Source organism: Sceloporus occidentalis, unplaced genomic scaffold (genome assembly GCF_023333645.1).
Source record: "Sceloporus occidentalis isolate IW3139 unplaced genomic scaffold, rSceOcc1.0.p SCAF_4, whole genome shotgun sequence".
NCBI lineage: Eukaryota > Metazoa > Chordata > Lepidosauria > Squamata > Phrynosomatidae > Sceloporus > Sceloporus occidentalis.
In genome coordinates, this window is record NW_028316984.1 from 52,214,816 (window position 1) to 52,229,334 (window position 14,519).

General features: G+C 37.1%; 1 protein-coding gene across 1 annotated transcript in view; it reads right to left on the bottom strand.

The window, feature by feature from the left end:
• EPC2 (enhancer of polycomb 2) overlaps window positions 1-14,519 on the bottom strand; it is a 67,450-nt gene that overhangs the window by 23,734 nt on the left and 29,197 nt on the right. The window contains exons 2-4 of the mRNA XM_089520058.1: window positions 10,125-10,284; window positions 7,064-7,209; window positions 1,733-1,939 (exon numbers count right to left, since the gene is read on the bottom strand). Of these exons, the coding sequence (XP_089376184.1) occupies window positions 1,733-1,939; window positions 7,064-7,209; window positions 10,125-10,284 (513 nt within the window). The remainder of the gene's footprint in view (window positions 1-1,732; window positions 1,940-7,063; window positions 7,210-10,124; window positions 10,285-14,519) is intronic.

Below are 14,519 nucleotides of genomic sequence, written 5' to 3' on the forward strand. Positions count from 1 at the left end.
AATTAAAAACAGCAAAAATATAACAAGCAGAATAAAATTATGAAGAGGAAAATAAATTCAGCACGATACAATAACATCAACTCAAATGCTCGAGTGTATTTTTTACCTTGCAATTGAAACTTAAAATCATAGGTGCCAGATGGATCTGTTTGAAAGGTTATTACCGAAAAGGACAGCACCACAGACAAGACTCAGGCGCAGTACAGACCAGCAAGGAAATGCTGGCCCATTGTGCTGTGCAGAGTTTGGCAACCAGACCACATGGCACAGCTGCGCAGTAAAAAGGAGCCGCCTGGAGCGGCTCCTTTTTTGAGACGTCATAAGAGCTGCGTCACAGCCCTTATGACGCTGCATCCTTTTAGAGACATGTGGGCACTGAGATGCCCACACGTCATCAATACGTGCCTCGTGGGAGCAGTGCCACTCAAAAATGGCGCCGCCCACATGTACTAAGGCTTGGGAGCGTGCGTTTTGTGCGCGCTCTCGAGCCCTAGAATCGCCGCTGCCACGCCACAAAGCACCTGTATGTATTGGGCCTCAGTCATCACCCAACTTATATCCAAAGATAGAATTAAAGGCATCAGATGCTGATCTCAAATCTCATAAAGATTCATAATAGAGAAGGATTCCCTTCAGGCATCCCAGCGTTAATCCAGATTGGGCTTTAGTGCCGATATCAGCATCATAAATTGTACCAGAAGCAAACTGAGAGCTGGCAGGGATGTTTCCACATGAGTGGCTAATTCCAATCAATAATCAATTATTCTTTAAAGGGAGGCAAATAATAAATTACAACAATCTAATCTAGATGTTATCAGGGCATTAGTCACTATGGACAAGCAATTTATTTTCCAGTTGGCTGAAGGTGAAGTACCAATCTGAGCAGCTTTGATGTGCTTTGTGATACAGATGTTACTTGCATATCCAGTGTTAAGGCTTTATACAACAAGGTTGTATTTAACAAACTAAGAATGTGATCCTTAAAAATCCAGTCCCATTTAGAATAGGTTAGATATCACTTCCAACATTAGCAAAAGTTATTTCTCCACAAAGCCTTAGTATGTGAAGGCTCATCCAGCCCATTTATAGAATCTGGACATCTCTTCAAGACTTCTCAATGATCAAGAAGGATACCACAACAGAAAATATTTAAAGTCACTTAAAGGTTCAAGGAAAACAGAAGAGATGGATTTTCCTAACCTTCCCTATGCACAGATCATCTGATAGTAATCATACAGTTTTAGTTAAAAAACAAGGCCTGAAGCCAGACTGAAAGTGAGCACAGGTAATCAGAAGAGTGCTTAAAGCTGAACATCCACCTTCCACTTAAAATTTATTCAAGAGGTTTCAACAGGCCTATTGTTACCATAATCATCCAGGTCTAAAGAATGCCAAATATCCATTATTCAAAATAAACAAGTAGCAAAGACTGAGTTGAAGAACATGATGGACATTACATTTTAAATAGTAAAACCTAGATTACATCCCAGTTTGGACACATGCTACATTCTTGAGGATTGTAGCATTCCAAAAATTAAAGTATACAATCATACTCCTATAATCTTTTACTGGAATTTTCATTTCTAATTTTGCTGGGATTATGAGTTAGGTAAACCAATGTCCTACTGGGAGACACACACACATGGTACTAATCTAACACTTTAATTAAGACTAAGAACCAACTAGCATTTGGAAGATTACAGAATGGAAACTACAGAATTGAGACGCTTACCTTTCTTGTCTGCATTTTCTCTGTTCGCCTCCGAAAAGCCACATATGGATCATTGTTGGTGGAGCCATCTCTTTTTTCCTGTTTGATTTGGGGGATGAGAGAAGGTCCTCTGCAGTTTTTCCGTTTTCTTACCCAGTAGTCATAGACAGCCTTAATAAGATAATCATCCTCATTGAGCAGCAATTTAGCTTCCTGAAGTGTTACCAGCTGGAAAAATAAAAAGTAATAATAATGGATTTCTGTAAGAGTAACAGGAAAGATTTTGATTATTGACCTTCACAATAATTCAAGATTAGAATTTTGCAGGAAAAGTGTGAATATGGTTATTTTTAAAAGCACAGTGTGTTAGAACTTTTAAAATTATATAATTAACACTGTGAAGTGTGAAGAAAGCAATGGGGTCTGTACTAAACAAAGTGAAAGATAGCAGCTACAAAAATGGCTTCTTAAACAAAGGTATAAATCTGAATTTTATAATACTTCTCTTGGGAAAAATAATTTTTCACTATATATCTGCATCTTTTGCTTCCTCTGTATTTTAACATTAAATACAGTATTTTTCCACAAGAGATTCAACAGTGGAAAGTGGGGAGGTGGAGGGTTTTCCTGATGGCTGAAGCAAAGGCAGTGGTGGAGGCAAAGGCAAGGAAAGAAGGGTAAGTATGGTAGAGATGATCATGAGACAAGGATTGCTGGCACAGAGCCACCTAGTTCTCTGATGCTTGGCATCTGGAACTGTCTCAAAGGGAACAACCTTCCCCTCTGTTCATTGTCACTGTCTCTCTGCACAAACAGAAGAGAGAAAGTCATGTACCATATTGTTATGAGAGCTGCATGCTCTGGAGGATTCTGGCCTATGTAAATTTTCAGCCCACGTGTCTTTGGAAACTATTTTTAAAAAAGAGATGATTACACTTCCATGCACAAAATCTTTGAAGAACAATGTGGCTCTGCAGAATATAGAGCATGGCTATTCCTGATTAACATGAGGTGTCCGGTTACTACATACTTTCTAAAGTGTATGTGTAGATTTATGTATGTATGTATGTATGTATGTATGTGCATATGCTTACCCTTTTTTAATGAACATTCTCTCCCTTTCCAGCACTGCAATAAAGAGCTAGTAAATTATGGCTGCTAGGTATTTTGGTTAAAAGGACCTTACATTCCTGTTCAATTACCCATTCAGAAAAAATAAAGTTAATCCAAAGTCGAAGGCTTTCATGGCCGGCATCCATAGTTTTTTGTGGGTTTTTCGGGCTATGTGGCCACATTCTCTGAAGATGCCAGCCACAGATGCTGGCGAAATGTCAGGAAGAAACTTTTCTGGAACATGGCCACATAGCCCAAAAAAACTACAAAAAACTAAAGTAAATCTATTTGTTTTTCAACAAAGAGGAAAAACAAACTGGAAAATGTCAATTCATCATTAATACAGGTGTATTATTTCACTGAGAGCTGCAGATTTTAGGACAGATAAGTTTCTTTCCTTGCTACACAATGGCTATGGCATTAATGGTTGGACTTTGGAGAGTTTGAGCCATATAACCAAAGCTCTGCAGATAAAGGAATACTTTACTTACTTAACATGGACAACCAGAACAGCTAGAGAACAAAGTTGTAGGAAGTCATAATTTGCAGAAGTTTTTTTTCTCATAGCCAAATTGAACACATCATTTATTGGCCTGAAGTGACTAAAATGAATCATTCTTGACTCCAATACTTATAAAATGAGCTCATTACATCCAACTTTGTTATTGTTGTTAACTGCCCTTCAGTCGACCCCAACGCATGGTGACCCGGTGGATGAGACATCTCCAAGCTTCCCTATCTTCCATATCCAATTTACCTTACTGAATTTAATGGAAGGTAACTTTAGTTAAACTTTGGTGACTAACTTAAAAAACAACAACCATAGCATGATGCCTCAAAATCACATTCAAAGTATTCATAAAAGTTAATTTATCTAGTCCAGTGATTCTGAAACTCTAGCTTCCAGGTGTGTCTGACTTCAGAATCCCAGAATATTGGACATGATGATTGAGGCTTCTGGGAGCTGAAGTCCAAAACATCTGGAGTACCAGAGTTTTGGAATCACTGATCTACTCTAACATGGAATTCTGAAGCAGTGTAAATATACTCAATGATATTCTCATTCCTTCTTCCTCAATAGGTTCTAACGGTTGGACTTTGTAATCTTAAATTGAAAGCCAATGTTGTGCTAGTGGATGTGATGAAACCTTCTTTCCCTCTCCAATATATCATTTGGTGATGCCTGCCAAGTAGTTTTACAGCCCTATGGAGGAGGTTTTCAGGTTAAATTGGTAACCATAGCAGGAGGGCAGTTGCATTGATAGAAACAGTTCTATCACCAAATGTCCACTACTGTATTTTGATATGAAGTGTTTCTAGAAATACACCTAGTGGATAAAGTAAAATCTTTTCACCTATTCTGTCTACTTTTACTACCATTTTCCTCTTCCTCTTCCCAAAGCATCATGAGATTGTAGACCATGCACTCTGGAAAGTTTCACTTATGTAAGAGAAGTGAAGAAGTGAAGAAAAAAAATGAGGTGGCATAATTAATTTAGAAATAATTTTAAAATGAGGCGGCTTCTTAAATTTGGACTATCAGATTCATTAGTTTCAGATAGACAAGGCCACATCAACAATCCTTAATCTTGTATTTCTGTTTTCAGATTCTCAAAAGGTAGGACTGGATATCTAACAGACACCAGCTAAATCAGCACTTCTTTGATGTGGAGGGGCCAGTCTTTTTTTTCTTCTTACAATCTGCAATGTTTGTGCCCACTGACTACAACTGTTTCTTCTTCTCCTGAAACTTGTTGCAAACCAGCAGCTAACAGTTTACAGATCAACACTGGTCAACGGACCATTACTTTTGAGTAGTAATGAGCTAGACAACATATGCTTTCATGATCATTTTTTGGATAGTTCATTTTGTATGCTAGAGTAAATGTATAGTAAGTTTTGAAGGTTTTTAATGCTTACTGTTGTTTTATGCAATTCATTTGAGATCTGTTGTACTTCATAACAAATAACTTTTCTTTCATATGAAAACTTTAGAACATTGATTATTTAGATGAATTTCCTTTTCAGTTTATAATAATATATCATTTATACCTACAAAGTAACAATGCTACAATGCATACTTTCTACCATTATAACTTTCTGTATCTGAACTGGATTTCAAATGTTTATTCTGACTTGCATCCTAATAGGTGCCTATACATACTCTGATAAAAAAGGGCAAATGGCTTCCCATGCCTGACACCGTAACACTGTATCTGTACCTGTTGTCAACAATCAGAACAAAACTGAGTCAAAATGAACCAATAAATTCAGCACACATATATCAGTCACTCTACACTTTTCTTTTTCCTTGGTCTTCTTTTCCCTTCATCTTATTTTCTTTACATATAATAATATTAACCAGGAATACCAGCTTTTCTAATTATTTGTTGACTGTCTAAACTTTAGACTACGTGCTGTCTTACTTATGCTGGAGGGAACTTGCTGTCTTTCAGGAAAAAAGCGATCCCAGAAATTTTTAACAGTTTATAACAAGAGTTTCTATAAGTTTATATTTTGACAACCAAGTGGGAAAAATGGCAAAATGAAGAAATGTTCCCAGAGAATATTAAGTTTCTTTCAGTTATTTGATAGCTCTAAAATAAATAATTTCTACAAACTGTTAAGATACCATAAGAGTAATTAGGACTCCAAAAAACTAAGAAAATTTCTTTATTAAGTATGTTAACTAGCTATTTCCTTGTTGTGTGCCTTCAAGTAAGTTCTGACTTACAGCGACCTTAAGGCTGGGTTTTCTTGGCATGATTTGTTCGGAGGGGGCTTACCTTTTTCTTCTTCTAAGGCTGAGAGAGTATGACTTGCCCAGGATCACCCACCGGGTTTCCATGTCTGAGCAGGGAATCAATCCTTGGTCTCCAGAGTCATAATCTATCTATTCCCTATTTTATTATATAAATTTCTAGAACTATGTAAATATAGTGTAATTCCTAAAATTATAGATGAAATAGTAATCCAGCCTTGACGTTAGTTCAGTGAGGTGCAGATGGTTACATGATAGCAAAATTATAATTCTGCTGTGTTTCTTAAATTCTGGGACAAGGAACTGAGTAATTTCTAAGATCATAAAGGAAGTTAAGAAAATGTGTAATGCTTTTTTGACAAACGTACATTATTAAATTATAAATAATTCCTTGTTTTTAAAACTAGAATATGTATTCAGGATACATGGCTTTAGATCAAAGGGCAGAGAAGCCAAGCCAATATGACAAAAAGCATGCTATGGTTTTTTGTGTGGCAACATTAGCAAACATGTTAAAATAATTTATCTTCTAACTTGCTAGATTTTGCATTTGTCCAGAACTCAAGCAGTCCTGCAAATCATGTAGATACTGCCCTTAAAGTTCACAGTGGTTGATTTCACTGGAACATAGATATACCTTTTAGGTGACTCATAAACCTGTAAGAAACCTGAAAGGGGAGCAAGAGAGACAAGCAAGTCCATTTACCTAGACTTATGATTTAGCATTTGCCCAGTTGTGAAAAGTCTTGCTGCATGCACAACTGATGCACCAGGAATAGACATAAAGCAGACTCTATTGTTCCATGCTCAATCCTATTATCAGCCCTTTCAGCCTCAAACAGTTACCAGTTAATTTAGAAAGTAGCTAAACAGGAGAGAAAATTACACTCAGCAATAGAGGACAAACACACAGGGTCTTTTCTCCAGGTTTTCGTCCAACACAGCTATCTGCACTGGAGAAAAGAACCTGACAACAGAGAAAAGAGGACCTCCACAAGTGAAAAGTAGAAGACAATCATCCCAGAACAACTATTAGCAGGAGTACTCATTTCATTCAATTGAACTATTTCACTAGTATGAATCTTCACAAGCATATATCATGCTGCTTTTTCTTTTGAGGCTTTATGTCAAGGATGGCAACACTGCCCCTGTAGGTGTTTTGGTCTACAACTTCCAGCAGCCCATCAGTATAACTCTAATGGCAGTTATGAATGTCACCGCCTAAAAACCTGGAGGGGTGAAACTGCTCACTGTACTCCTGTTATATGCCCTACGTTTCTAGCTTTCAGCTTAAGTCATTGCTATTATATTCACACTGTGACTGAAAACCCAAAACAATGAAAAGTGGATCAGTAATGGTTTTAAACTATTTTAATGAATAATGAGATATAAATAAAGACATTCACATTTAAGAAATCTTATCAAAATTCAACTTTATTAGCAAAATGTAAGATGTGGGGTTTTTGAGAGCATAATACCTGATTAGAACTAGCTTTCTCAAGCCTGTCTATCATAATTTCAAACTGCAGTGGTTTGATTTCCATCTTCCGATTGAGCCTATTTAATAATGTCTCATCTTCTGAGTCCATATCATAATCAGGTTGTTCATTGTCCAGATTGAAGGCTGAAACACAAAGAAAAGAAATAATTTAAATGCAATCCTAAAATGAAATGCAATGCACTGCTGAAAGATAATTATAGAAAAAAGGGCTGCAGACGAGTCAAGCACATTACGCATACTACACACTACCCAGGAAAACAAAACAATAAACCTAGAAGGGTACATGGAACTGAACATGGAAAAGTCTAATGGCATCAAAAACTAATAGATTGACTATGAACCATGTCTTCAAATAACATAATAGCCTTGACTCTGTCCTCATCTTTTCTTTCCTAATCTTCTCTCCTAATTTTTTATTTCTTAATTGGCTAATCTAGAGGCTAATCTAGCCTTCAAAAGAGATAGAGTGAAAATAATCATAGAAGGAATGTCTACATTTTACGTCTTCCATTATCCAATTCTTATTTAGGAGAACTTTCTAAATATCCATTCTTACTTTAGGACAACTTGAATTGTTTTTTGTAAATATCATTGTTCAAATTAGACATTGAATAAAGGAACTGTAAAGAGTAAGGCCAGAGAGAATTTAAATGTATTTCACTTTTCTCTGACCTCACTGTTTACATTTCCTCTTGGTGCATCTAATGAAGTGAACTGTGTCCATTTAAACTTTTTCCATATTTTTCTTACAATAGTTATGGATGTGTTATATCAGAGATTGCATTATAAACAGGAATAAACTAGGTACTGGCCCATAACCATTCTGTATTTGAGAACAAAATAGCAGTCCAACAACAATTCTGAAATTAATAATAATAATAATAATAATAATGAAAACATTGAAGTAAAAAAAAAGAAGAAGCAGAAAACATGACATCAGAGGAAAAAATCCAAGTAATCCTTATGAAAGGATAACACATTTCAAGCATTTTTCCCTATGGACTATTTTTTATATATAGAAAACTCTTCTCTTTGGCACATAAACATTGAAAAGCGTTTTTTTCAATCCTGGAGAAATTCTCTGAGGAAAGCATGGCTTCAGCCTAAAATCCCTTCATAAGGATTATATTGCAGCATTCTGTATTTTTATGTTTTGCCGCTGTGTCACCCTCTGTCTTTAGAAATGGTCCCAATGAGAGCATTACAATTCCAAAAATGTCTCCCCATTAACAGACTATCTCTATTCCTCCTTCTAGCCTAAAAAAGTATCTAGAACAGCACACTGAACAGGACCTAACATAACATGAATATGAGACAGGCAATTTATGACATGGGAATAAAATAAACAGCAAAAACTATGAGGTTATTTAACTGAATGCACATTTAAACATACAGGATTTTCTGCAGAAATGAACCATATAAATAAAAAATGTTAAGTAGATAAGAGTCACTTTACATGGTCAGTAAAAAAAAATCTAGGTTAGTCCAGTCCTCAAGGTTTTTGGACTTCAGCTCCCAGAATTCCTGACTGCTGGCCAGGATGGCTAGGGCTTCTTGGAGGTAAAATCCAAAACACCTGGAGGACCAACATTTAGAAGTCACTGGTAGCACCCAACCATAGAAAATCAGTCTCTTGAGAAGCTTGCTGAAATGTCATATTGAAAACTGTCCTTCTCTTTGCTAATGCAATTCAAAACACACTGAAACATAATAAGGAGAGTTTATTTTAAACACTATATTTAATATTAAGATAAAACTGATCCTCAAGAGGTTTTTCTAACACCAACTCACTATTTACACAGGAGAGTGCAGACCTCTTAGAAACAGGTGGAGAAAGGGCTTGATCCATTACTTCCTTTCTGCTATTAAGAATACAGTGGGGCCTCCGCATACGCGGACTTTTTTAAAGCGGCTTTGAGCGTACGTGCTCAAGCCACTGGGCGCGCGCGGGGCAAAAGGGGCGGCGTGTCCCATTCAGTTGAATGGGCGTGCGCGCCTGTTGCGCCGCGTGCGTGCCCGTTGTGCCCCGCGCACCTCCACGCTGCCGTGCACGAGCCCCATTGTTTACAATGGGGCTCGAGCATAGGCGGAAATCGCCATACGCGGGGGATCCGGAACGGATCCCCCTGCATATGGCGAGGTTCCACTGTACCACAATTCAGTTCTGCCACTTTCCCATGGACTGTAGTTTCAGATCATTTTACAAATACACACATACACACACACACCAGTAACATACAAAAACAGTAGAACAGCAAAGCAAAGTTTGGACAAAATCCTGTTATGCACAACTCTGACATAAAAACAGTGGCACCTAATTGTTCTGTCAGTAAACACGCAGCTTTGCTTTCACTTTTGACAGAGTGGGGAGAGGCTCAATGGCTACTATGCAATAGGCAAGCTCAAAGGCTTCATGTACACTGTGCTATTGTTGCGCAACTGTGGGGACCCAACGTGAACATACTGGTGTCTATTTATGCTACATTAAAAGTGATTAAGATCTTTAAATGTCTTCAAAACGTTTTTTAAGGCCAGAGAAAATAAGAAGGATCTTCACATGGTGATGAGCAAAGATCAAACCTGTTGTCAAGTCAGGTTCATTGATGTGTATGTACTACAGCCAGTAAGTCACAACTGGAGAGATCCTACCTTTGTTCTCTACCTACTTCACCGTTGAACAGAGGACATCTAAAGACTTCTAAGAATGATTCTGGAAAGTCATCTCATACATCTTTTTGGCCCAGTCTAATATCAATACAGTACCACAAAATTCTGAATAAAAGAAAACATTTCTGCACCTTTCTCTGTATTCAGGTTTTTGTTCTTAGTACCAAGAAACTGAAGAGGCTTTACTGATAACATGAATTATAAGACAGGTATCAGACTTGTCTTCAAGACTGCATCTCTCAAAATACATTATTTTCTAAAAAACAAAACCACTGAGAAAACATCATTACTTTCCCCCCAAAAGTACTATGGTGGCAATTCAGTGGGTTTGATGGTTAATACGAAATAGAAAGCAACAATACTGAACTTACGCTGAATATGAATAAACTGTTTTGGCTGTTTAAACTCTCCTTTGTATAGACGACCATAATAGTTGACATTGCTTTCTGCTTCAGGAACTGGAATAACCATGTTCTCTTTCTTTTCTCTGAAGACTTGCTGTGCTGAGATAGCTCGTTGCAAATGATGTTCCTAAAAAGAAGGCAAGCTATACGTCACTACTGTATTATAGCAAAAATGCGCAATTTGTTCTTATAACAGAAATATCATGCTTCATCCCAAAACTAATTTAATTAGAAGAATGTTTGATTACATGACAGCAAGATATTGCAATGGTCCAAAGGGACAAAACCGCTTCTCTTTAAAACAATGAAACTAGTTTTCGTTAATCTGTAATATACTTCAAAGTAAGTTTTGATCAGCCTCCTCACTAAAGCTACAGGTTGGTGAATTCCAACCATATACTTTCACAGACAGCTTGTTCTAACCTCCTGGTTACCATGCCAAGTAAGAATATCCTCCAGGCAACAGACTGGGAAGCTTTATAGAAGCTGTTATGTTCCTTCTTTTAAACCACAAATGAATAACATAAATATGTGTGGGCACGCAGACTAGAAAATATCTTTGTGGGCTAAGCACTTCTAATGGGAAGATATTTGGCAAATCCAAAGGAAGTTATTTTATAAAATACTTTCTACAAGTGTGAAGCTGTAGAGGGCAGGCCAGAGACCTTTTCTCACTTTCCAAAACACATGAGAAATCTATCAACGACAACAGAGGCAGATGATTAAATGAAATTTTTAAAAAATTAAGAACCCCTTTATTCCCCACAAACTCTTACAGTTAACAATGAAGATCATATCTCTCCCTTCACAAAGTTGCCATCATACACAAACTTTTGTATCTCATTTGGACAGCTGTGTGTGAAACATGGAACTTTTAGTAATGGGTGGAGAGGTAGCACCTGTCAAAATATGAAGCTGTACTGAGAATATTTATAGCCTGAAAGTCCATTGACCAGTGGTCAGAGGTTTTTCTAACCCTGAGACCAATGCAGGAGTCCCTGGATTGGCCCAACAGGGTCATGCAACGACTGGATGATCAGGCCTCAACTCAATGGAACAATGGGACATTTGTGTCCCAACACCCCTGTAAGTAATAATGGCCCAATAGGGGCCACTTCAATTCTTTCATGGACTGGAAAAATGGGTTGAAGCAAATTCTCTTTAGCAATATCCCAGCACATCTGCCCACCTGCAGGTTTTAGAACCCATGGGTTCATGTGGGTGGAACAGTAAACACCATTTCCACCCCCATGCAACCGCTTGTAATTTCTATTTATTGCTGGTCCATTGAGCTTGGGCATGACCTTAGAAGGACCTATCATTTAACCTGATTGGCTTCGTAGGAGATTATATGATGTCCCTCAACTGGTCCTGTGGGTACATTTAACCATTCTATGAATTACTGCTGTTATCATGAACAAACAGGAAGAGATTTTGAGGCCAAAAAGGTCACCTTTAGCCTTTAACAAAACAATTTAAAACGTCTGGGATAGGTTGTTAAATTGCTCACCCAGAAATGCTTGAGGAACAAATGTGGAGGTAACAATTACCCTTGCTGAGACCCATATTTTGTGTCTCCTCCCCATGATTTTTTAAATAAGGCATATGGAGATCTGAGTAACATAGGTCCAAAACACACTGCAGAATTAACCCAGTTTGAGACCGCTTGAACTGCCCTGGCTCAATACTAGGGAATTCTAGGAACAGCAGCTTTGTGAGACATTTAGCCTTCTCTGTCAGAGAGCTCAGATGCCATAATAAACTACAGTTCCCAGGATTCCCTAGCACTGAGCCAGGGTAGTTCAAGCAGTCTCAAACTGGGTTATTTCTGCAGTGTTTTGGACCTAAGACTCCCACTCAGCAATATCTGAACAGTGATCATTTGCTCCAACAGGTCTAAGAATCAAGTCCCCAAAATGAGAGCTTGCTATAGCTTCTCAGAAATGTAAGCTAGTATACAGTGGGCCCTTGGTATCCACCAAAGTTTGGTTCCAAGACCCACCCACACTACACATCTGGATACCAAAATCCAAGGCTGCTCAAATTCCATTAAAAATAATGGTACAGTGAAACAGTGTCCTTTATATGAAATGGCAAAATCAAGGTTTGCTTTTTGGAATTGGTATTTTGTTCAATATTTTCAAGTTGTGGATGTTTGTATCCATGAATAAACAATCCATGGATAAAGATGACCAACTGTACCAGGTGCTGTAGGATATATTTTAGAAGAAGGAACTGGCAAAACAAGCTCTGAGTATTCTTTGCCTAACAAAACCCTATGAAATTCATGCAGTCATGCTGACAGGCGACTTGAAGGCATGTGTACACACACACACACACACACACACACACACACACACGGGCGTATTTTAGAAATCTGTTCTAGTAAATAATTGGTTGCTTGATACAATTTAATTCAGTTCTTGAAGTGAAATGTTTTTGTTTTTCAAAATTGTGACAAAATATTTAGATGTGACAAGTTGAAAAAACTGTAACAGGGAAATTAGTATGTGTAAAACAGTGAAAACTGTTCTCATTGTAGTGATCTGAAATGTAACATGGGTCCTCTGACATCTCTGGCTACTTGGATATCATGGTTGGTCTGTTTTGCTGTGGCATAATCACAGAAAACTCATATACTTTCCACAGAGCTACAAAAGCTCTTTTAAGCCCATAACTAATACAAGCTTCAGTCTGGTGGCAAAGTCACTAGTTCATAGAGTCACATAACACACCTAGTGGAATATTTGAAGGGGAGGGAATTCTGAGCATAAATCATGCCATGGACATGGCTGAGCATTTTGACAGAGACTGTGCCCCATCCAATCCTTTTCAAGATATCTAGCTAATTTTGAACTTACTGTACTTTATTGAATTTGTATTAATTATATAGACTACACATTTGGAACTTCTTTGCAGAATATAGTTATCATATTCTTACTGTAATGTTTACACATATTTACTCTACGTGTAGCATGTTATGTGTGATCAGTATAGATTGATGCACAAACCCTTTTTTCTTAAACACCAAGTGACCAGAAAATCCAAAATTATTAGGTTTTGATATGATTTACATCTTTCAATAAAATACCATTTTTACTGTTTATTGTTCCTATTAAATCTGTATATATGTAAACTATACAAAATAAAACATACAACATACTCTCAGAGATAGATAAAAATAAGAATAACTTAATGTTAAACATTAGTACTACTTATTACTTGTAATTAATTATGAACAAATGGTAATACAAAAATACAAAAACACCTTTCAGAGAAACAGGCAAAAAATGTTAAGCATTACCATTAGCATTAAAGAATAAAGACACTAGTTTTGAGACTTTTCAGGGGTCCACATAAGCATATGTTAATTGAAGGATCTGTTTCTGAATGTCATTTCTTGCACTATAAAATAAAGTGATTATAAAAAGAAGCAACTGACACAGGATGCTGGTCTAACAATGAATAACAGCCAATAAACTGTGAAAGTTAAAATGTTCAAATTCAAACAGTTGTTGTTCCAGTAAGAGGGTTGGAAAATAGTAATACCAGCCAGACCATTTTTTTTAAAAAAAAAAGGACTAATCAATTAGTGCTTTTTAAAAAGGTAATCTGGTTTAAAACAGCCAATCCTGTTTATAGACTAGAAAAATTATCTACAATGCAAGTGATCTCCCCCTTTAGAGACTTAATAAAGGAGTCTCTATTCTTGAACCCAGGGAATGAAATCAATGACTAAAGCCAGGAATCTCTAAGAGAACAAAGCACACAGTGAATCAGTTGCCAAACCAAGATTAGAAGCTGTTTCAAAAAATGTATTAAGAACAAAGTGTTGTGTCTGTTTGTGCATGCATGTGCCTTCAAGTCACCTGTCCACTTATGGCAATGCTGTAAGGCAGGAGTTCTCAACCGTTTTGACTCGTAAACCCCTTACAAGTTCATGGTGTTTAGGAGTATATATAAGAATATATTCTTATTCTTTAATTTCATTTAATTTTTATTTCTTTCATTTTCTTGGAGAGGCCACAGAGCACCTAGGAAATGAACTCAGAGCCCTAAGGGCTCCTTGGAGCACAAGTTGGGAACCCCTGCTTTAAGATATTCATAGGGTTTTCTTAGGCAAGGAATACTTGCCAACTCATTAAAAGCCCATCGTATGAGAATTAAGTTATTTCTGATGTATTTACCACAAGCATATCTCCAAGCAAATGTTCTTCAGAACAACAGAAACAAATAGAATAAGATATCTGTCCAAAAAAGGGCAGGTTGGGGAAAACACCCACTCAATTAGACAGGAACTCTACTAACAAGAGAAGAGGAACATATCACTTGGAAAGCCACAGGTACATCCACAGAAAGTGC